General features: G+C 37.1%; 1 protein-coding gene across 1 annotated transcript in view; it reads left to right on the top strand.

Moving 5' to 3' along the window:
- The first annotated feature begins 822 nt into the window (after positions 1-822).
- The window catches only part of ctnnbl1 (catenin, beta like 1), a 39,501-nt gene continuing 14,765 nt past the window's right edge, over positions 823-25,558 (top strand). Inside the window, exons 1-13 of the mRNA XM_077614200.1 lie at positions 823-990; positions 1,824-2,030; positions 5,625-5,731; positions 5,856-5,995; positions 6,430-6,527; positions 9,343-9,436; positions 13,834-13,925; positions 14,240-14,312; positions 15,719-15,777; positions 15,915-16,063; positions 17,952-18,133; positions 23,751-23,848; positions 25,148-25,228. Coding sequence (XP_077470326.1) covers positions 865-990; positions 1,824-2,030; positions 5,625-5,731; positions 5,856-5,995; positions 6,430-6,527; positions 9,343-9,436; positions 13,834-13,925; positions 14,240-14,312; positions 15,719-15,777; positions 15,915-16,063; positions 17,952-18,133; positions 23,751-23,848; positions 25,148-25,228 — 1,506 coding nt within the window. The 5' untranslated portion in view covers positions 823-864. The remainder of the gene's footprint in view (positions 991-1,823; positions 2,031-5,624; positions 5,732-5,855; positions 5,996-6,429; positions 6,528-9,342; positions 9,437-13,833; positions 13,926-14,239; positions 14,313-15,718; positions 15,778-15,914; positions 16,064-17,951; positions 18,134-23,750; positions 23,849-25,147; positions 25,229-25,558) is intronic.

A 25,558-nucleotide genomic window follows, 5' to 3' on the forward strand; every position in this document is an offset into this window, starting at 1 on the left:
ACTATGGGGGCAGGTAGCCCCCTAAATTGGAAGATGATAAATGGATGATGGATGGTGACTTGTCATGATCTGGTACAGCTTTACATTGCTTGCAGTAAAACAAGTCCGCCCGTGGTACACCGATGATGCCACTGCAATGTAACTCCAATTTTACCTTTAATACTGCATCGTAATAACTTTGAAGGGAGGGCAAATAGGGGTCCAGGCTAAGTGTCATATTTAAAAAAAAAGATTTTTTTCCTAGATGTGCACTTTCAAGTATTTAGACAGGGTCAAGGTAAGTTAGGGAACTTGATAAAAAGTTAGCATTATTATTATTGTTATTATTAATAATATTATTATTAATATTATTATTATTATTATCATTATCATTATTATTATTATAATAATTATCATTATTATTATCATCATTATTATTATTATTAATTATTATTATCATCATTATCATTATTATTATACTTATTATAATTATTATTATCATTATGTATTATTATAGTCATTATTATTATCATAATTATTATTACTATTATTATCATAATTATTATTACTATTATTATCATAATTATTATTACTATTATTATCATAATTATTATTACTATTATTATTATCATAATTATTATTACTATTATTATTATCATTATTATTATATTTCCTGTGATTATTACATTAAATTTATTGGTATTATTATTATTTAAATTTTCAACTTTGGTACATTGACACAAAAATAACCTAACTTCACAGCCGGGACAAACAACGCCATTTGGGCTCATTCGATTTTATTTCCATCAATAGTGGCTTTTACGACAATGCCATCGCTCAACGACACATCTAAACTCATTTACGGCATACGTGTGTAACTCGCGCATGCTCACCGTCAACAGGGTAAAAATACACATTGGGAATCACTTGTTTCTTTTAAATTTATATCGTCCGACGTTGCGGTTTTCACATCAGAAAAAAATGGATGTTGGTGAGCTGTTAAACTATCAGGTATGAAATCGGATCCATCAGACGTTTACTCTATTTGATACACTATTTATTTTTGAGAGTCCATTGAATTGCACACGGCGCTTCCGTGTCTGTCTTTTGTATGCGCATGCTTCCATTTAATTATACATAAATTACATACAAATATATTGTTTTCGAATGTCTTTGTGGATCGCGTAGCCGTCTTATTTTGCTTGTGCTTTTACATAGATTTTTCCTGTTTGTTGCTAACGTGCTAGCTACGGAAAACGAGTCGAATGCCCATTTATTGCAGAAGGGTAGTATTTTACCATTATCCTTTTCAATAATGAGCTATTGCAGATTTTTCATAATCTAAAGTCACCCACGGGGAACATTGATCTCACGATTTACCCTTTTTTATTGTCACGGTATATTGTTTTTGAATTGAATGCTTTTATTGTCGCTTTACAAGTCGCATAATGAGATTTAAAGCTTCACCGTAAAGTGCAAAAACAAATAATCAATAAATAATCAATAAATCATCAAGGAATAACTATAAATAAACAAGTAGTCACGATCCTGAGTAGTCAGCATTGATAAGCAGTCAACAAAAAGTGACTACAGTAATCCCTCAAATATCGCGGTTATTGTCGACCAGACATGGCCGCGATCATCGAAAAATCGCGAAGTAGGCTCACCCCTATTATAACTACCTTTTTGTTCCCTTCAGTGCTGAGTCCTAGTAGCCAGTAAGCAAGTATTTTTACTTCTATTGCTACTAGAATGACAAATGTCAAATATTTTAATTTCACAAGACACACCTTTCAAGTAGATTTATGATTAGTCACATCAACACATCACCTCTCACTTTGCAGCCTGATAGAGGAGCATCACGTGCCAGGGAAGATGATGCTGGAGAGGACGACCAGAGAAGCGCAAAGCATCCGAAACTTTCAAGTGGCAGACACAGAGATGGAGCGGGAGCTGGAAGTGACGGACCCACAAAGGACAGTGACGACTTGGTTGTGGATCGGAAGAAGATCCTGGAGAAACTGATGGACCAGGATGAAGATGATCCTGAGGTAGAGGCTCTTTTATTTATACACTAAGAAACAACAATTTTGAATGTAAAAAATCTTGCTGCAATGTGTTGGGAAAATAAGTTAGTAGTTGTAAAAGAATCACGAGGGACGTCACCGTACAAGCGTACGTATATGAAAAATGACTGCACAGTTGGATTAAAAAAGGAAAATTTTATCAAGTTTATTAATATAGCGCTATAACAAGCGTTGAAACTATACCAAATCAGTCTATAGAGCGCACGGCATGACAAAAAAACGCTATTACGTTTCCCATTATGATGGCCGCGGACGGAATTATTTCAATGGCACAGGGAACATTTTCACCGACATTTTTGGCCAGTTTATTCATTTATACATTAATAAATAATTTTCTTATAATTTGACCTCATTTTTGTGTGTTTCTCACATCTTTTATACAAAATTGGGACACTTTGACCGATTTTAAAGGGTTTATTTGGCAGTTGTGTGAGGACTGCGGAACAAATTAGAGAATTTACATCTAAAGTACTGCTCTACTTACCAAATTTTCAAGTTACGAAAAAAGTTCTGGAACCAATTAATTTTGTAAGTAGAGGTACTACATATTATGCACCCATATTTCAAATGCAATTGTTCGGAAGCATAAATCATCCCAGCATCGAGCAATACAGACACAGAGAAAGATATTGTAGTCATAAATAGAAAGGTAATAAGTTAATAAATATATAAATAAATAAATAAATAAATAAATTAATTAATTAATAAACAAAAAATAAATAAATATGTAAATAAATTAAGAAACAAATAAATAAATAAATATATAAATAAATTAATAAACAATAAATAAATATAGAAATAAATCAAGAAACAAAAAATAAATAAATATATAAATAAATCAAGAAACAAAAAATAAATACATATATAAATAAATTAATGGATAAATATATAGATAAATAAATATATAAATAAATCAAGAAACAAAAAATAAATACATATATAAATCAATTAATGGATAAATATATAGATAAATAAATATATAAATAAATCAAGAAACAAAAAATAAATACATATATAAATAAATTAATGGATAAATATATAGATAAATAAATATATAAATAAATGCACTGCAAAATGATGTGGCTGACTGGATTTGAGCCCAAGAGTTGTTGACTTTGTCACCTTGCTTTAATCAGCCTGTATTTTGTGGACATCTGTTCGCAAGAGCACCATCAGCATGACACCGCTGCGTAGGGCCATTGTGATTCTGGCATGTATTACAATGTGTGTGTTCGTAGTATGTCGGAATTTGTCCAGCCACAGCGGGGTAGAAAAAACAAACAAAAAAATTGGCGCTCAAAAGCTGGAATTTTGTGAAGAAAATACTATGCTTTTTTGATGTTTTTAGGAGTGGCTGTAAATTGTTTGAAACTATGGCACGTTGTAGTATTTATTAGTGTACAGCAAAATGATGTCTGCATGTTACCACTTCCTGATTATTAACCAAGCTGCACCAGTATGAACAGTAAATGAAGCTCTTTTAAAATGTATGCATGTGCATTTGCTTTGGTTTAGCACAATTCATTTTTCAAACGATTAGTTCCTGTTTGTGTCCCTTTTTTTTCTCGCGATCTCCAACCTCGTCGTCGTTTGCCATCTGGCTCAGAGGCACATTTCTTGGCTTAGCAGGTTGGCAAAATGCTTCATCCTCGCCTGGTTTTCTAATTGCGTTTTTTTCCCCTGTGTTGTGTGTCACTTAAGTGCAAAGTAAAAAAAAACTATTAAGTGGAATGGAAAATTACATTCTGGGCTTTTGACGAAAATGAACATGGACACTTGGTAAAATAGAAGCCTATTTTATATATAAAATAGGAAAACACATGAAAACATACCATATTTTCTCGCATATAAGCCGTATTTGTCGCTCAAAATAATGATGACGGAATCCAGGGTGCGGCTTATATGCGCACAAATTAGACTTGACATGTACGGGAACTGCAAGGTGACAAAGACGAACCGCCATAACGCAAGGCAAAGCGGCAGATAAGGTCATTCATTTCAAAATAGAGAAGATAAATACATAAAATGCTAAACAAAATTTATTTTGATGTTTATGAATGAAATTCAAGAAAAAAATAAACGGCATCTTGCATAAAACGTGAAATAACTCACTTACTTGTGCCTCCCATTGCTCGCTGAGGGAACCGCCATCTTACCTAGGAATGGAGGTGAAAATTGAGAATCAGGGGGTGTGTTATACGAGAGAAATTGTAAAATGTAATGATTTTCAAGGCAAGTTTAAGGGTGAGGCTTATACACGGGGGCGGCTAATTTGCGAGAAAATACAGTAAATCATGCTTTTTTATAAAAGAAACAAAGATGAAAATATGTTAGCTAGCTGATTACAGTGGTACCTCGATATACGATCGTAATCCGTTCCGAGATCGTATGTCGAGGTTTTCGTAGCTCGAGGGAACGTTTCCCATTGAAATGAACTGAAAACAAATTAATTCGTTCCACCTCTCTGAAAAAACACCAAAAACAGGATATTGGATTGGAAAATATGTTTTATTTCTTCTAATTCGCCATATATTGACAAAGTAATAAATGACGAGTGGTTTAATAGTAATAAAATGTGTTTAATAGATGTAAAATTAGACGCATTTCGCGGACGGGAGAGACAACGACACACGGAGGCGGAGGGGGAGGCGGAGTGGGGGGTTGTTCGTGGGGCGACTTTATCCACAGCACTCGTAAACGAACAAACAAATTTAAATGAACTTGGATAAATATATACAGACACACTCAAACATACGTTTAATGTAACTTTACACTAAACTGAATTCTATTTTTGTCTTAATCTTTTGTTACATTCGTTTTCCGGGTTAGCGGTTTGCCACTCTCCACCCTCACGTTCGCTATCGATGGACTGTTTGCTGTTGTATTAACTTCAAAATATTCCGAAAATGATGCACACAAATGTCCTCACAATAGGATAACGCACGACCACTTGCCAATGAGAAATAGTCTTTAAAGAACAATCGCGGGACCTTCTTTCCTTCGAAAGAATAACAGCAAATGCAAAAGCTGAGCTTCCCACGTATTGATTGTGGGTAATGAAGTTTTATTCTGAGAAAGGGTGCCATTGCCTATGGGTGTTGTGTGCACGAGTATACTTCATTACCCAGAAAGCCCTCTTTTTGCCTGCGCATGCGCGTTGTGTGCTTCCTGGTCGAAACTCGTCTGAATAAATCGTTCAGTCCTCGTAGATATAGTAGTTATACACGAAAGAGATGCGGATGAAATTAAGCATCTGCAACACCATTTGCCTTCATTTTATGCTATAGTTGTAATGTTAAAACGAAGAAGGGTTTTCATATTTTACTCTATTTAATATGTAACTTTGTCTAATATCCTAACCTGTCATTATGTGGACACCATCACGGTGCTTTCAAGCTTTTAGCAAGCTAGAAGTCATTCCCTATTCCTTTTAAAATTACCCAAAGATGGTGCACTCACATAATTAGGGTGTCTTTTTGTCCTGCGATTTAGCCCCGTGTCGCCTCGGCAAAAAGACTTCTTATGTTTCTTTCATCTTTACCCTTTTCTCTCAAATAGGCAGAGCCGGTGGACGAGAGCTCGGTGAAAAAAATGATCCTGACCTTTGAAAAACGATCCTACAAAAATCAGGAACTCAGGATTAAATTCCCCGACAATCCAGAAAAGTAAGACTGCCCACTCCATCTCTCTTTGCGTTCTCTTTTACCAGGAAATGTCATTTTTTTTCTATCAAACCGTAAGACACAAGCCTTTTTTTCTTCTAATTTCATATTTTATTCTTTCGTGCAGGTTCATGGAGTCGGAATTGGACCTGAACGACATTATCCAGGAAATGCATGTGATTGCTACCATGCCCGATCTCTATCACCTGCTTGTGGAGCTCAACTCTGTTCACTCACTGATGAGCCTTCTCAGTCACGAAAACACAGATATCCTTTTTGGCATTCCTTACATGCTTACCATATTTTTTGCATCTTGACTGCCTCGGCGTATAAGCCGTACCCTTAAAATTGCCTTCAAGTCCTAGCCAATTGGATTTTTTTTAAAACACCAAATCAGTATGCCAACACCGAACCGTATAACTTCACCTTTCAGAAAATTCCTATTAATTCCAGACCTTTTAGCTGGTTGGATGTCCACAAATCCTGTTTAATCATGTCTTTGGACACTCTAATACACTGTTTGCAGTTCATTTCGGTTAGATTCTCCCATGTGATTTTTCCATCCGCAATTAAAAAAAATACATTTATTAGTGGAATATGATGGATCGATCACCCAGGCCTAAATAGTATAATCAGAGTTCACGGAATTTAAGTAAAAATACAGGAACAAATAAAGTGCTGTTGTCCTTAGCCTTGTCTACATGTTGCCATAGCAGTGGTTGACCTGCTTCAAGAGCTGACAGACATTGACACTCTCAATGAGAGCGAAGAGGGTGCCGAGGTCCTAATAGATGCTCTGGTAAGCTAGTTCATATTATACAGCAGAGATCCAATGTATAAAATAAATAAAGAAATATTTAAAAAAAATAAAAAATATATACATATATATACATGTATAAATATACATGTATACATAAATATTATATACTAGTTCATATTATAAAGCACAGATCCAATTTATAGAAAAATACATATATATAGTGTTTTAAAAAATTAAAAATAATTACAAAAAAAAAAAAATATATATATATATAAATACACATATATATATATATATATATATATATATATATATATATATATATATATATATATATATGTGTATTTATATATATATATATTTTTTTTTGTAATTATTTTTAATTTTTTTGGGGGGGGTGTAAATCCGATAGATAGATAGAAGAAGGTACTGGTGTTATTGTATTGGATTGGATTGGATAACTTTATTCATCCCGTATTCGGGAAATTTCATTGTGACAGTAGCAAAAAGGGGGGAATGCAGATACAAAAAACAAAAAAAATTGTCTTGTTTTTCTGACCGTGGTTGGACCGCCATTTTTAGATGTTTTCTTATTGTTGAAATAAGAATAAGATTCGAGACCAGATTATATAAAATGCTATAAAGAACTTCCTCCAGGAATGACGAATTTTGTATATAAGCACAGTTTGGCCCAAATTCAGAGAAACTATGTTATATTATGTGCAGGTTATTGATATGTTTTTTTTACTTGCTTTTATTTGGCTTAATATAACTCAATAGTTTGTAGCCACTTGATATTGAAAATGACAATTTCAGTTGTCTTTCATGGAATAAAGGCAAAATGATTACGTGCAAATGCAGAATCCCCGACCTTCCCTCCCCCAAAAATCAAGAGTAAAATGGAAAAAACCCCCGAAAGGAACACTGCTCCGTCACAATATTGACAGTGTCACACACACGCTTTGTTTCATAGTTGTAGAATTTCTACGTGATCGTTTGAGAACTGTACTAAATCTAATGTGGGTATTTTGGCACTTTATGCCGAACTGAAAAATCTCTTGCTCCATTCCTAACCCATTTGTGAATAAAACCTTATTTATGTTGTTAAACTCCTGAACCCCTATCCCAAAAAACGGCTCTTTTATGACTACGAACCACAGCTGCAGATCTGTGACATTGCAAACATGATGTCTATTCTCTGACTATTTCCTTAACATGATGAGGCTAAATAGCAGAAATGACAAGGTGTTTTTTATGGCTATAAATTGGCTTGTTAGCTTGATGCTTTTCAACACTCAAAAGGGAGGGAAAAACTATGACATAAAAATGCAGTCCATTTACTGGGCAATGGAGCGATATAGACCCCGCTCGTCTTTACAGCATCCTTCAGGCGAGACTGTTTCAGAACAGCAAGGGTTGGTTGGACCCATTTGTCTCTTCACTTGCTGTTATGCCTCCAAGTCCTCTGTCCTTGTTACTCGAAGGCCAGGTGCTAGCCTTGATAAGATGAATCAAAAAGATCCCTGACCGTCTCCGGTGGCTTATAAATCAGTGCTGACTGTCTGTCTCCTTTGTGTGTAAGAGTACTTTTATCCAGATAGACGGCAGCCTGAGAGCTTTGTTTGATTAGCAGTCTTGACTGATGACACTTGTGTGCTTCCCATAAGTTCTGACCTTTACTGTTTTTTTCCCAAATATGTGCGGGATATGCTACAACTTGCATTGGATTACTCGTTCTTTACGGTAGTCTAATGCTCTACAGCGTGTCAAAGTGGCGGCCCGGGGGCTAAATCTGGCCCGCCACATCATTTTGTGTGGCCTGGGAAAGTCAATCATGAGTGCCGACTTTCTGTTTTAGGATCAAATTCAAATGAAGAGTATAGATGTATATTAAATTTCCTGATTTTCCCCCTTTTAAATCAATAATTGTAATTTTTTTAATCATTTTTTTCTGTGTTTTTAATTCAAAAATCATTTTGCAGAATCTAAAAATATATTAAAAAAAGCTCAAATAAACATTGTTTTAGATCTATAAAAAAACAGAATATTCAGGGTTTTTAATCCATTTATAAAAAAAATCTAAAAATTATATCTAAAATGGTCTGGCCCACATGAAATCGAGTTGACGTTAACGCCGCCCGCGAACCAACCCGAGTCTGACACCCCTGCTCTACAGTTTTCATGTATATATTTGATGATCTAACCTTAATTCTAATTTAGTTTTAAATTTTGATTGGCTCTATTTGCCCCCGCCTCCACCCTGACTTTCAGATGCAAACTATCGAGGGTTGTTTGCTTTTGTTCTCTCTTCAAAATATTCCCAAAATGATGCACACAAATGTCCTCACAATAGGATAACGCACGACCACTTGCCAACGAAAAGTAGTGTATACTCTCGTAACTCTCGTATTAGCGATAGCTACGCCATTCGCACTGACTAACGGGGAAAAGAAAACACTGAAAAAATGCAACGCTCCGCCCAGTGCTCGTAGAGACATTACACGAGGGAGTTGTGGGGAGAGAGACAGTGCCCATGATGTTTTTTTATGAGCAGCCCGCTTGTATATCAAAATTTGTCTCGTATCTCAAGATAAATATTTGCCCGAAATTTTACTCGTATCTCAAATTGCTCGTATGTCGGGGCACTCGTATGCCGAGGTACCACTGAATATGTAAATATGTAAGATTGTAGCCGAGGGATAATTTCCATCTTTGGTCCCTTGTGGAGGTTGAAGATAAACTAAGGTGGCATCTGCATATTTATCAGTATTGTTCCAGTTCAGGCGTTTTTTTTTACAAAAATACCTTAAGTTTATTTTCAATTCTTGAAATGTTTTTTTCTTCCCCTTTGTAGTTGGAGGGCCAGGTGGTTGCGTTGCTTGTACAGAATATGGAGCGATTGGATGAACAGGTTAAAGAAGAAGCTGATGGTGTCTTCAACACATTGGGTGAGCACTTTGTCTTAAGAAGATATTCGGCCAATTAAATGTCTAAAACTTTGCCACAGACATGTAATGAATTTCAAATGTGCATTGCCACCATTGCCAAAAGCAAATGTCTTTTCAGCATGTATTTAAAAAAACATACTGATTTCTATTACTAACTGATTGCAATTTTTTAATTTTTTTTTTTTGCGTTTTTAGTTCAAAAAGCATTTTGTAAAATATAAAAATATGTAAAAATATTTCCTCTTTTCTACTTAAACATTGAACATAATATTTTGTTTCCTTTTGAAATGAAAAACAAATGATTAAAAGACATTTTCCCTTTATCAAAAAAAATCTCAAATAAACATTGTTTTAATCAATTTAAAAAAAATGATTATGTAGGAATTGATAGGTTCACCATTAGGCATTCCCAAATGCACAAACAAATAAAACTGACATCTGACTCATAACCGGTGTCTTGCAAGAGAGAATCAATCCTTACTCGCCTTCGTCCTAGATCATTCTCCCGAATTGATGCCTCTCTTGCTCATTTATTACATAAGATTTTACAACAGTTATCACAGAAGTCAAAACAATTGAGAGTCCTCCGGATCCCAAGGGAGCTCGATGTTTCGGTGTGAACAATAGTTTTGAGAAGTCCAGCTGCAGAAGGGGAGTGACCTTCACGTTGTTTAGGTTCACTCAGGAGCGAGCATTACACGGTTGCAAGCAGATGTATTAAAATGACTTTTTTAATGTTAATAACCCTCTAAGTAAAGCAAAGCGTTCTTCATTGCCGTGTGCGGTCGTCTGGTCGCCGGTCTTTTGGTCGCCGGTCTTTTGGTCGCCAGTCTTTTGGTCGCCAGTCTTTTGGTCGCCGGTCTTTTGGTCGCCCGTTGTTTGGGTCCGGGCAAAACAAGGTAAAACAACACGGTCTACGCATCAATAAAAGCCAACAATGGCGGACGTGTGAGTGTATAAGAGTCTGTATATACATGCGTTGTCCCTTTAAGAAGCTACGTCAGTCAAGTCTTAACAATTTCTCCAACAAAACACAATAAAAGTACGGGAAATTTGGAGCTTTTCTTTAGCCTAATAATTAATAGGGGATTAAGTATGACTAAATAATAATTTGCAGTTTGTATTTAGGGAATTTGAGCAACGATTTAAATGGTAATTATCAATAACCCTCTGGGCGACCAAATGACCGGCGACCAAACCACCAAGTACCCTTCATTGCAAGCAAATATATAATAATGTAAGATTAATAACCCTAACAGGATTTTGATCCAGTTCTTTTAATCCGATTTTTTTTTTAAATATCTAAAATGCTCCGGCCCACATAAAATCGGCCCGCGAACTAACCCTTAATTTAGTATTCAACCAGCTACCTTAGCATGCATGTTTTTGGTATGTGGGAGGAAACCGAAGTACCCGGAGAAACCCCACGCAAGCCCAGGGAGAACATCCAAACACCCCAGAGTGAGAACCGAACCCTCGATCCTAGAAATGTGATGCCGACGCGCTAACCACTCTTCCACAAAGCTGCCCATATCCTGACATTACTCAAAACTTTTCTGCCTCTCAACTTTTTTGTTGCTCCGGATGACTCCACTGAGATGATTCTTTTCTTTGCCGCTAGATTGAGGCCGAGTCACAGGAGAGCTCTTGAGGTGTGTGTGTCTGTGTGTGTGTGTGTGTGTGTGTGTGTGTTTGGCTCCAGATGCGTGTATAGGGACCGCCGCCTGTGTATATTCCATTCAAGTGTGTGCCTCTGTCTGCACGCATGTGTTATGGAGGGAGCTCTTCTAGCTTCAATAAACCCTTTGTCTGCTCTCTGCTCTGAGCCTGGCGTCCTTCAGGAGGCTGTTTGTCAGCTTCTATCCAATCCCCGATAAAGGCCGTTGCCTCTCGACACTTTCTCAGTCGCTAGCAGACACCCCCCACCCCACCCCCTTCTTACCGTTTGTTTTCTCTTCCATGTATCTCTAATTTTCAGTTTCATTTGTTTGGCCCTCATTTCTTCATTCACCATATTCTGGGGTGTGTTCATGTCCCTCATCCCCTTCGCTTCCCACCCTTCATCTTTCCCTTGTGTTCTACCTCCACCGCCTTCCCTTTCTTACTTTTGTTCGCTCGTATTCCCTTCCCTCATCACAATTCTACATTATCGCTCACTGTCAGTCCCTTCTGCGGCAGTTGGCCCTGATGAAGATATCATGTGGCAGAAGCTTCTTTCTAATCATAGTCTAAGAGGGGAGCAGGGACCAAAGCCCAGACAGACATTTTGATATCAACGCAAACTTTTGTATCCCTTCATTACTATCCCTCAAAATTTGGGTGGCCTCACATAATCAGAAATACAGTGCCGTCATTTCTGTGTTTTTTTGCATATTCATACCTGGCAACCTCGTCCAATTGCTCCCCTTATTAATGATTGCAATTCCCTTTATTAAGCGATAAAAAACGTACACATGCAACGCAGCACACATTTACTCACATGGGCACACTTAAAAGTCTAAAATTATCTTCAAAGTGGACGGGGTGCCCAATCAGTATAGACGCTCCTTAAATACAAACTGCGAATTACTATTTAGTCATACTTAATGCCCTAGTAATTATTAGGCTAAAGAAAAGCTCAGAATTTCCCGGACTTTTATTGTTTTTTGTTAGGAGAACTTGTTAAGACCTTGACTGACGTCGCTTCTTAAAGGGACAACGCATGTACATACTAACTCTTATACACTCGCACGTCGGCTCAGTGAAACTGCTCATGGCCATTGTTGGTTTTTATTTATGCGTAGACCGTGTTGTTTTACCTTGTTTTGTCGCTGGTCTTTTGGTCGTTGGTCTTTTGGTCGCCTGGACCGCGACAACGGGCGACCAAAAGACCGGCGACCAAAAGACCGGCGACCAAAAGACCGGCGACCAATCGACCACAAACACGCTGTATGACGACGCTGAAGCTTAACCGTCTGGGTACATTGCTTGCTGACACGCTATATTTATATAATGAAAAGGGTGAAATGGGAATGTCCGTGTGCATATCATGCTTAAAGAATGACGACATTAGCAGTCAATGATGACATTGTCGTCTGCTACCAGTGCCTGAGACTACGCGGATTAGAGCCGAAATGGGTAAAACGAGATCCATTTTACAAAAAAAAATGTTAAAACATTTCCGGACCAAGTTGTTATACGGCATACATAATTTGAAATGATCACAAAAATCTATAAAATACGGGAAAAACTTATAAGTTGACAGGTATGCATATTTATCTCACACACAGGTTTCAGACCATCAATTTTTGACTCAAAGACAACCCAAGTCAAGACAAAAATGCAGTTTGTAAATGTTGATTTTATTTACCAAGGCAGAAAAAATTACAAACATGTCTGGCCCTCTGTGAAAAAGTAATTGCCCCCCTTTGTTATATCACAAAATAACTGTCACTAATCGCAATTGTAGGAAAGCTGAGTTCAATTTCACAGGCCACACCTGATTACCACCACGTATTGACATTTTTTTCCTAGCTTAAAATCATCATTTAGAAACTGCATTTTATATTTCTTTGGGTTGTTTCTGCGTCATACTAAAATTGGTTTGATGATCTGAAACCTTTGTGTGATAAATATGCAAAAAACAGAAATCAGGAAGGGGGAAAATACATTTTTACGACATTGTACATCACCCTAAGACTGCCGGACACTTGTTGCCGCCGCTTCTAAGAAGGAGACTCCATCGTTTCTGACAGATGTGAGACACATAGAGGACAGATATGTTTCTTTGACACATTATGAGAGCATATCACACTATGGCAGATCATTTCTAGCATTTTTTGTGAGGCCGCAGTAAAGAAGTCCTGACCGTTGCTAGATATTTTTTATATGACCAGTATCGTATAAATCCAGAGCTTTAAATAAGCAGTTCTTTGACAGATCTGCTAAGAAATCCACCAATTGCTGGTTTTTCTACCAGCGAGATCCAGGACCAAAACTAAGTATATCCAGTAAAGCCTTGCTGGATTCTTTTTGATTTGGGGAAAATGGGCTTTTCATCTATTTAATATGATATTATGTACATGGTTAGAACGTGAGCTGCAGCAGTAAGAAAAATACACCGCTGTTTTGTTGCTGAATCTCTTCAGACATTTGAATCTTTTTAACGAAACAGAATTGGTAAATGTTTAGCATTTCGATTCGATTTTCCTAGATGAATCAATTCATCAATCCAGATCTGTTCGTTATATCCCAAATGTCATAAGAAAAACTGAGATTATACTTATTTTTAATAGTAGCAAAACCTGTCACTGCAAGCCACTTTTTTTCGACTTGTTACATTTAGTTGATTTTTTTCGGGTATCTCAAAGAACAGCAGTTTGATATAATTTATGCATTTTTAAATAAAAATCTTTCAGCCATTATTGAAAACATGGCAGAGTTTAAACCAGGCCTGTGCACCGAAGCATCTCAGCAGGGACTCATGCAGTGGCTTCTCAAAAGAGTCAAGGTAAGAACCCCACTTTTATTCAGTGACTGTAATCTTAAAGTAATACTCCAGCTGTTTTATATGCACTCGTAAACGAACAAACAAATTTAAATTAACTTGGATTAATATATACAGACGCAAAAAAAGACAGTGCACTACAATGATAAACAGCCTCTCATGTCATGGCCACCTGGCTTGGTCGCATCTCGAAATTTTGATCGTATTGCGGGCGAATTATTCGATCGAAATTTTCGTCGTACCACGAGCTGATCGTAGGTTGAGGTACCACTGTATATGAATAAACAAATTGAAATGTTCTTCCTGTGTCGTATTAGGCAAAGATGCCTTTTGATGCCAACAAGCTGTACTGCAGTGAAATTCTGGCCATCTTGTTGCAAAACAATGACAGTAAGTGTGCCGTGGTGAATCGGACGGACTGTGTGTAGCTTACAAATGATATTTCGGGGCTCCTCATCTCTTTTTAATTACATCTTCTGACAGTCTCATGCCCTTTTGAAAATTATTCATGTTTTCACTTTTTATCATATTTCCCATCACTTCTTGATTTTATTTGCTTCACTATTCTTCTATTAGTCTCACAGTCCCATTAAATTTCTTCATTAATTTTCTCACAGTGTCAACACTGTTTTCCATTTTATTACTTTCGCTTGCAAAGTGTGAGGCCAGTGAAGAGGTTTCACTAATACTACAAGATGACGCATATTTTGTTTTTTTTAAGCTGTTTCTGATTTTTGACTGAATATTCCGCTAAGAGATAAATTAGTTGATTAAAAAAAAAATATATATATATATATAAATATATATGTATATCTATATATATGTGTGTATATATATATATATATGTATATATATGTATGTATATAGATGTGTATATATACATACACGTATATATACATATATATGTATATATATGTATATATACATATATATACATGTATATCTATATATATGTATATATACATATATATATATATAGATATACATATACATACATATATATATGTATATATATGTGAATATATGTACATACATATATATATATATATATGTATATATATACTGTTGACAGCATTTTATTTATAGTTTTTATACATTTTATCATGAAATTCATTTTGTAGGGTCCACATAAAAATTAATTTAAGAAAAAAATATGTAATAGGTAAAATAATAATAAAAAAATACAACTATCCAATTTAGCAAAACTCCACAAAAAAATATGTGGTTTTGAACTCCTTTTCAAGGAATACTGAATTACAATGGAACCAACAGTGCTTCCATGAACATTTAAAATACCAACTTTTAACTGGATTATTTTGAATACAAGTTTTTACAGAAAAAAACCCACACATTTTGTTTTTATTAAAACTGCGCTGGCTAAACTATGAATGCAATGTCAATTGTGTTTATTGTAATCACAATGGCTAGTCTTTAATATGATGTATTGTTTTAATATATGGAAATCTGCAATATCACGTAATACCCTGGAATATTATTCCCAAGGCGGACGGTGGAAAAGTGGCTAGGACATCCGCCTCACAGTTCTGAGATCAAGGGCCCAAAAACCAAATGGTTGACCACTCTAATTTGCCTTTAGCTTTTAGCGTGAATCGCTGATCGTTATCGTCAGGCCAAATAATTTATAGACCCACAATTCGTTCTTCCCACATTTCACTATTTCTATACTGACCCTCCCCTACTTGGTTAGTTATTAACGAGGCTTTGTCAATGGCAATGAATGGCCATTCCCTAAAAACTAAAAATACTTTATTTTATTTTCCTCCTATTTTCCACAGGCACGAGAGAACTCTTGGGGGAACTGGATGGCATCGATGTGTTACTGCAGCAACTCTCTGTAAGACTCTTTTCAAGTGTTATGTGGAAGAAAAAAACATTAGCAAGATCAGTGGAAAGACACATTGAATTAAATGCACAAAAGCGCTGATATTTTTCATGGTCGTTTAAGATCCGTCCCTATGAATTGCCTTTCAGGTGTTTAAACGTCATAACCCGTCCACAGCTGAGGAGCAGGAGATGATGGAGAATCTTTTCGATGCACTGTGTTCGTGCCTGATGTTGCCAGCTAATCGGGACCGTTTCCTCAAGGGAGAGGGTCTTCAACTAATGAATCTCATGCTTCGGTAAGAGCGAGTTGGACTAATTCCACTGTGTAAACAACCTACACCAACTGCATCGTGCTGCAAGATTTGTAATCGAGGACAAACACTCTAAAAGTTGTCATAACAAATACAGATTTAAGGTCTTCACACACTGTTTTTGTCTTACCGTATTTTCTCGCATATACACCGTCTTTGTGACCCAAAAATTATGATTGAATCGAGCCTACGGCCTATATGCGCACAAATTAGACTTGACATGAACGAAACGCCATAACGCAAGACAATGTGGCCGATACGGTCATTTATTTCAAAATAGAGACTAGATGAACAGATAAAACGCTAAACAAAATGTATTTTGACACCTATGAATGAAATTCAAGAAAAAAATAAACTTTAAAGCTTAAAGCAATCCACAATGAAGTAACAACACCACCAAACGAAATGAAACTACTGGATTTTCGCGCATATATTTGTCACTCAAAAAAATGATGGCTGAATCAAGGGTATGGCTTATATGCGCATAAATTAGACTTGACATGCACGAAACGCCATAACGCAAAACAATGCGGCCGGTACGGTCATTTTTTTCAAAATAGAGAAAAGATAAACAAATAAAACGCTAAACAAAATTTATTTGAACGTCTATGAATGCGGTATCTTGCATATAAATGTGAAAAACTCACTTATGCCTGCCATTTGCCAAATAAATTGAATTGAATTGAATTGAATTGCTCACTCAGGGTGCCGCCATCTTACCTAGGGATGACAAACTAGATCACTACAGACACACTTCCTGGTTGTATTGCTCACATGACTTCCTTGTCTAATTTGTCTACGTGCAGGCAACACCCTTTCGGAATTTGCAATCCAGCAGACGATCCTTTCGCTTCATAAAGTATCTCAGAAATACCACGTGCAATGATTTTACTTAAGATTTTCCTATCAAAGTAACACATTTGTACTCCCTATTAAAACAATGAATATGGGGGTGGAAATTGTGAGTCAGGGGGCGTCTTATCCGAGAGAAATCGTAAAATTCAACGATTTTAAGGCAACTTCCAGGGTACGTCTTATACGTAGAGGTGGTCAATGTGTGAGAAAATACGGTACTTAGTATCGGCGCATGTAAATGGGGACACATTTGAAAACTGAATCTCATTTTGGATGTTTAAATTGCTGGTGGTATTTTTGTGGAGATCTTCCTACCGAACCGCAGAAGTGGATATGCAAATAATCACAAATGTTAGATAAAGTATTGCACTGTTTCCTGTGAGTTAATCATTCCTTACTGGGTACTCGGTTCCATCAATTTTGGAAGGCATTTCTCTCGAAATTAGACCATTAATACAGTAATATGTACCCCAAATGGGTCTGTATGTGTTTGATTTAAAAGGGAGGCTTAACATGGCTTTTCACCTCAGCTTCTTCTACAATTGTGTTGTGTGTTGAATACAGTCCATACAGTCAATTTCAGGCTCGTAAGTATATTGTTGTTGACACCCGGAGGTTTTATGTCAAGTGTCGAGCAAGTGAATAGGCTACTTCCCCTTGGGATAATGCGCCGTATATAGCTCCACCCCTGGCCTCTACAGCCGTCCATCACACCTAATGTTTCTGTCTGGAGAACCATACTCAACTGCCTGAAATATGTCCCCCTACTCCAAGATAAATACTGTCATCTGTCATTTGTGGCAACGCAGGAGGACAAATGACTACATTTACTGTGAGGAGGTGTACATTGAAAAGAGAAACAGTGAACGGTCATATCTCGGCATGTATTATGATAATATCATTCAATGTCTTTGTTTGAATTATTTTGCCACGCGTAATGCTGTTTAGGGAAATTTATTTTCTCCATGACAATTTCAACAACTGCCGTTGATGCCATTTTGTTTTGTTCTTGATGCAGAGAAAAGAAAATGTCTCGGACCAGCTCTCTCAAAGTTCTGGATCATGGGATGATCGGACAAGAGGGAGGCGAAAACTGTCATAAGTTTGTGGACATTCTTGGATTGAGAACCATTTTTCCACTTTTTATGAAAACTCCCAAAAAAATGAGGAGCTCCGGCACTTCTGAGAAAGAACACGAAGGTCAGTCACTCATCTCAATAAGATTTGTTTAGTTAGCTTTTGTTCCTTGATAATTATATAGAGGGTTGCAAAGATCTCGGATGATCATGCAATGGAGGTTCATCTAAAGGAGGCGCTAGCGCTCGTGTCAAAGAGGCGGCCGGGGGCCAAATGTGGCCCGCCGCATCATTTTGTGTGGCCCGGGAAAATCAATCATGAGTGCCGACTTTCTGTTTTAGGATCAAATTAAAATGAAGAGTATAGATGTATATTACATTTTCTGATTTTCCCCCTTTAAATCAATAATTGTAATTTTTTAATCCGTTTTTTCTGTGTTTTTAGTTCAAAAATCATTTTGTAAAATCTAAAAATATATAAAAAAGGCTAAAATAAACATTGTTTTAGATCTGTAAAAAACTGAATATTCAGGGCTTTTGATCCAGTTCTTTGAATCCATTTATAAAAAAATTCTAAATATTATATCTAAAATGGTCCGGCCCACATGAAATCTAGTTGGCATTAACGCGGCCCGCGAACCAACCCGGGTCTGACACCCCTGCGCTAGCGGATCAATTGTTTTGAAAAAAAGCCACGTAAACACACACACAAGTAGCACCGTTTTAGACAGCATTGTGATCGCAATTTTGTTCATCGAACAGCCAGGCTTTAAGACACTGGTGTCAAAGTGGCGGCCCGGGGGCCAAATCTGGCCCGCTGCATCATTTTGTGCGGCCCGAGTAAGTAAATTATGAGTGTCAACTTTCAGTTTTAGGATCAAATTAAAATGAAGAGTATAGATGTATATTACATTTCCTGATTTTCCCCCTTTTAAAATCAATAATTGTCATTTTTTAAATCATTTTTTTCTGTGTTTTTAGTTCAAAAATCATTTTGTAAAATCTAAAAAATTATAAAAAAAAACCTAAAGTAAACATTGTTTTATTCTATAAATAACTGAATATTCAGGGCTTTTGATCCAGTTCTTTCAATCCATTTATTAAAAAAAATCTAAATATTATATCTAAAATGGTCCGGCCCACATGAAATCGAGTTGACGTTAATGCGGCCCGTGAACCAACCCGAGTCTGACACCCTTGGCCTAGGTCATCCACCACGTCAGTCAAAAATACTTAGGGAGGTCCTCTCGCTCTCTTCTTTCTTACCTACATTTATTGCCTCAGCTTCACAAACCATGGTGCAATATTGATCCCCGTAAAATCCTCTGAAATTGACAGCGCAAATGAACACACAGACTGGACACGGATTGTGACGATCTTAAAGACAGGAGGGGAAAAATATGTGGCAGTGCAGTTGTTCTATTTAGATGGCTAGTGGCCTATGTGCGTGCACGGGAAGGTAAACAAACAATTTAGGTTTGTAGATTCGATCGTCTTAGCTCAGACACGGAAAATTGGTGTTCCTCAAAGACACGGTCTGAGAGCAACAAAAGATTTCTTCACTCTTTCTTCGTAAGAAAGGCCAAAAAATCCATCTTAAATTCACCCTCACATTCCAATAATAATTTACAAAACAGTTTTGGGTCTTATGGAACTCTAGAATCTGGCTAGATTGAATCGCCGGATGTGGAAAATAGCGTAGGATGCCCCTCAATACTGGAGAAAAACGATTCGGTTATTTTTATTTGCTTATCCTTTTTATCTCATCTTTGTTATTCGCCGGCATTGCTTTATCAAACCGCAGCGACAAAAGCAGACGGGACTTAGACATTATCTGGATTCAATCGTGAATCTTTAGTCACACATCTCGACTAAAAGCACACAGTCAAGTCAAGCCTCCCTTTTATCATCGCCGCCGTTGTCCCTTGGTATAGATAGCATTTTGAACGCTGCCAGTCTGATTGCTATCCGTGTTGTCAAAGCTGAGATTGCTGCCTAATCCTGTTACAGTAGTATATCCAACATGCAGAAGGATTTGCAGAAAATCCTTGTGTTCAGACATTTAATTACGGTTGTTCCTTTTCCCGATGGGAACTGATTATATTATGTAGGTAATCTCGTACTCTAATAATGAAATAGACCTTCATAAAGCTTGTAAATGAAAAGTTCAACATGGATAGATTTTTAAAGGCTTCGTCATAGCATTCTTTTGAGTTTTATTTTTCTCCAAAATGGTGCTTTTGAATTTGTCCTTTTCTTGGTGATTTTTGCGATCTTTGTTTTACTCGCATATTAGCCGCCTCTGCGTATAAGCCGTACCCTTAAATTTGCCAAAAAATCGTTGTATTTTACTATTTCTCTCGTATAAGACGCCCTTTGATTCACAATTTTCACCTTCATATTCATGGTTTTGATAGGGAGTACAAATGTGTTACTTTGAAGGAAAAATCATCGTACGTGGTATTTCTGAGATACTCGGTGAATCGAAAAGGATCGTCTGCTGGATTTTTTGAAAGGGTGTTGCCTGCACGTAGACATTAAAAAAGGAAGTCACGTGAGCAGTACAACCAGGAAGTGTGTCTGTAGGGATCTAGTTTGTCATCCCTAGGTAAAATGGCGGCGCCCTGAGCGAGCAATGGTAGGCATTAGTGAGTTTTTTTCAAGTTTTATGCAAGATACCGCATTCATAGACGTTCAAATACATTTAGTTTGGCGTTTATTTGTTTATATTTTCTCTATTTTGAAATAAATGACCGTACCGGCCGCATTGTTATGCGTTATGGCGTTTTGTGCATGTCAAGTCTAATTTATGCGCATATAAGCCATACCCTTGATTCAGCCATCATTTTTTAAAATGACAAATATGGCGTATATGCGCGAAAATCCGTGTCCGGTCGATTGGTCGCCGGTCTTTTGGTCGCCGTCTTTTGGTCGCCCTGACCGCGACAACGGGCGGCCAAAAGACCGGCGACCAAAAGACCGACGACCAAAAGACCGGCGACAAAGCAAGGTAAAACAACACGGTCTACGCATCAATAAAAGCCAACAATGGCCATGAGCAGTTTCACTGAGCCGACGTGTGAGTGTATAGAGAGAGTTTGTATGTACATGCGTTGTCCCTTTAAGAAGCTACGTCAGTCAGGGTCTTAACAAGTTCTCCAACAAAAAACAATAAAAGTCCGGGAAATTTGGAGCTTTTCTTTAGCCTAATAATTACTAGGGCATTAAGTATGACTAAATAGTCATTCGCAGTTTGTATTTAAGGAATTTGAGCAACGATTTAAATGGTAATTATCACTTACCTTCCGGGCGACCAAAAGACCGGCGACCAATCGACCGTGTACCTAGGATAACACACGACCACTTGCCAACGATATTTTATGCGCGTATAAGCCATACACTTGATTCAGCCATCATTTTTTTAATGACAAATATGGCGTATATGCGCGAAAATCTGGTAGTTTCATTTCGTTTGGTGGTGTTGTCCCTTACTTCTTTGTGGATTGCTTTTAGCAATTGAATCTTGACATTAATTGAAAGAAAGTATCAAGGCTTGACTGTTGGACATTTTTTGGGGGGGTTAGCGGGGATTGGATTGGATTAAATTGGATAACTTTATTCATCCCGTATTCGGGACATTTCATTGTGACAGTAGCAGAGGGTGATTAGACAGAACAACAAAGCAAAAGCACAAAGTACAAAGCAAATCAAAGTAAATGGGATCATTAAGAATGACCAAATCAAATCATTAAGACAGAAAAGCAGCAAAAACACAAAACGAGCAAGAGTGGACGGAGCTACCGCCGCCGCTAAGACGGATACAGACTCAAAAAGAAGTTGTAAAGTTGGACAAAAACTGGAACCACACACAGGAAGTCTTCCACAAGATGGGGGAACTTCTGCAGACTGTGACCGAGGTGGGCGTTGTTGGCGTTGAGGTTGGACTGAGATGTGGTCTGGAAAAGAAGTCGGAATATGAAGCGTGAAGTGAAGCCAACTGGATACTCGAGAATTCAACCATACTTTCTGGATGTTTAAGAATACTCGATAAAGATACAGTTTTATTCAGACTTGCAACAAGATTGCACACTTAATTCGCTTCACTGCTGCCAATCTCAGAAGGTCATCGTTTAGTTTAAAACTTTCTCCCGGTTTTGATCAATAGCACAGCCTTTTAGGCTATGAAGGTGACCAAAGCACTTAACCACGCTAAATAAAACCATCGACTTGTTTTTCCTTCTTTGAAATGACACTTGACCAAGTCCTCAGGGTTTAAAGGATTTCCCAAGCCATATTTGGTCATCAAATATCAGTCATTTTTTTGGTTCCAAGTTCAAACGATCACAGTGCAGCCCTTCTTATATTCATTTTCCTTCATAAATACAAACATGTCAATGTGTACTTGGTGATAAGTGCCAGCTGTTTCCGCCGGGTAGGTCTCATGGGCAGGCCGGCTGCAGGTCATGAAGGGAACTGACCAAAAAAAACCACACAAACACAACCTCTTTAAAGGCAGAAATGGTATTGATTCATCTGCTCTTGTTGCTTGGCAACAGAAAAGCCTGGTTGAGTGAGAATATTGGCCTCTTGTTGAAAAAAGTCCAATTAAATTTTTCTCCCCGCTCACAGGATATCTAGAGATTTTACGGTGTCATGTACGATGATGGCACCTTGGTGTACAATACGTGGTTCATTCAATATCATAAAACTAATAATATGATTGTCAGCTCCCTGTACAACCTGTTAGTAAAAGGCAGTCAGTCTTGGGTCAAAACAGGTGTGTGTTTTGGCTACTTGTTGCGAAGGAAAATTCAGTTGAATTGTCAATTTTTACCCTTTTTCAATTTCTGTATATTCAGTTATTTTTGTGGAAAAATAATCTAAAATGGCAGTAGTTGGTATTTCTACTTGATTTGGAGGTTTGTTGAAGGTTTTAAAATATATTTTAAGGCACTTTTCCATTGTTTTTATGAATTTAGTGTTTTGAAAATTGACTAATCGCATTTAACGCCGTATTTGTCGCTAAAAAAATGATGGCTGAATCAAGGGTATGGCTTATATGCGCATAAATTAGACTTGACATGCACGAAACGCTATAATGCAAAACAATGCAGCCGGTACGGTCATTTATTTCAAAATAGAGAAAAGATAAAGAGATAAAACGATCAACTAAATTTATTTGAACGTCTATAAATGCGGTATCTTGCATAAAACGTGAAAAAAACTCATTTTTGCCTACCATTGCTTGCTCAGGGCGCCGCCATCGGATTAAAAGAACTGGATTAAAATATCTGAATATTCAGTTTTTTATAGATCTAAAACAATGTTTATTTTAGCTTTTTTTATATATATTTTTAGATTTTACAAAATTATTTTTGAACTAAAAACACAGAAAAAAATGGATTAAAAAATTACAATTATTGATTTAAAAGGGGGAAAATCAGGAAATTTAATATACATCTATACTCTTCATTTTAATTTGAGTCGGCACTCATGATTTACTTTCCCTGGCCACACAAAATGATGTGACGGGCCAGATTTGGCCCCCGGGCCGCCACTTTGACACATGCGACTTAGAGTAATGTAAATCTGATTTACATTAAAAAATAAAAATATTCATTTGATTGGTACGTATTTTTTCTCAACCCACGTTATACAATAATTTTATCATTTGGATTTTCGGTGGATTATGTTTTGAATATAAAAAAAAACATTTTGCATTTTTACCTTTATTTTTATAGAGCACGTCTGTTCAATTATTGCATCCATGCTGAGAAATCTCAAGTCTCAACAAAGAAGCAGACTCCTGAATAAATTCACAGAGAACGACTGCGAGAAGGTTTGTACTCCATTTTTGACGCATTTCTTTTGTCCTTCACGCAGTCTTAGCTGATGCAAATGTGTTTAAAATTGGTTTTCTGTTCAATGTCCAAATTGAGGTATTTTTGCGCCTTCGTTGGGAAAATTGGCGTGTTTAAGAGCATATTCGCACCTGTAGTATTTGGACTAAACCCAAAAGGTTCATGGCGTGTACCCATACCTGTCAACTTATACGTTTTTCCCTTATTTTATACGTTTTTCGATCATTTCAAATTGTGTACGCCGTATAACAACTTTTCTACAGGATTTTTTACAAGTACGTTTCTTTTAAAACCGATCTCGTTTTACCCATCTTGGCTCTAATCCGGATCGTCTTAATCACTGGTAGCAGACGGAAACGTCATCGTCAATTGCTAATGTTTTCATGCTATTAGCATGATATGCGCTAGTGCGCCAGTCACTTAAGCCCTTTTCACAATATAAATATAGCGCGTCAGCAAGCAATGTACCCAGACAATCAAGCTGTCAGCGTCATACAGCGACATTTAGATAATCTTAAATTTAGTGCGTACAAAAGGCGCACCGACTGATTGGGCGCCCCGTTCACTTTGGGGAAAATTTTAGGCTTTTCAGTGCGCCCAATGTGAGTAAATATGTGCCGCGTTGCATTTGTATGTTTTTTTTAAATCGCTTATTAAGGGGAATTGAAATCATTAATAAGGGGAGCGATTGGCTGAGGTTGACAGGTATGTGTACCTTTAAGGATGGTGTAAATACTGGTGCGGAACAAACAGCCGGTCCCAGTGCTCGCAAGAGGGGTGGTCTTGGTTCGTGAATCGCTTCTGCACATAGCATGCTTCTGTACCCACAGGGATTATGGGAAATGTTATTTGGTCAGCGTCACAGCTCAGAGATTTGTTGTCGTTATTGGGTAAGTTGTCAAGTCGTGGGTTACATGCGAGAATTGTTATTGAAACGAATCACACCAAACAAAAATTGGTCAGTTGGATTTTGGTCAAGACCAAAGATTATGGAATTTCTTGTTGTAAGTGACAAAGAGCAAATAAATGCATTTTGTCTACAAAATAAATTAAATGTTTTTGTTTCGGTCTGAAACACTTTCCAAGGACTGAATCAGAAAATATAAAAGCAGGATAAACCTAGCTATTTCTCTGTGTTGCTATATTTCCCAGGTTTATTTGCTCTTTTCCTTATCCTTCCCCTCATATGGCTCCATTTTTTTCTTCCGCTCTGCTTTTGTATGCTGCCACACTCTCTTTTTTTCTCCCCCAGCTTCAATTACTTTTTCCCTCGCCAGGTTGATCGACTGATGGAGTTGCATTTTAAGTACCTAGAGGCTGTTCAACAGGCTGACAAGAGGATCGAAGGGGAGAAGCATGTAAGCATTTCTCCTTTCACCTTCCATCAATCTCTTTTACCACTCCAAGAATCTCTTTCTTTGTAACCGGCTCACTACTTACAAAACTATCTCATCGTGCGCCCAAGAAATACCGATCAATTTAGTTTTTTTAATGAAAATTTCACATCGTACCAGTACAGATGGCAATAAAAACCACAACAAAAATGCGATTAGGGGGGTGAATCTTTTGTTAAGGTTCTGCTGTCAGGAAAAAGCAGATGGTCTTTCTGATAATAGTCGGACCCATTGGAAGAAACACTATGAGGCTCTGTTCATGTTTTTTTACAAGCAACACCTTAAGATACAAGC

Source organism: Stigmatopora argus, chromosome 1 (assembly GCF_051989625.1).
Source record: "Stigmatopora argus isolate UIUO_Sarg chromosome 1, RoL_Sarg_1.0, whole genome shotgun sequence".
Taxonomy (NCBI): Eukaryota; Metazoa; Chordata; class Actinopteri; order Syngnathiformes; family Syngnathidae; genus Stigmatopora; species Stigmatopora argus.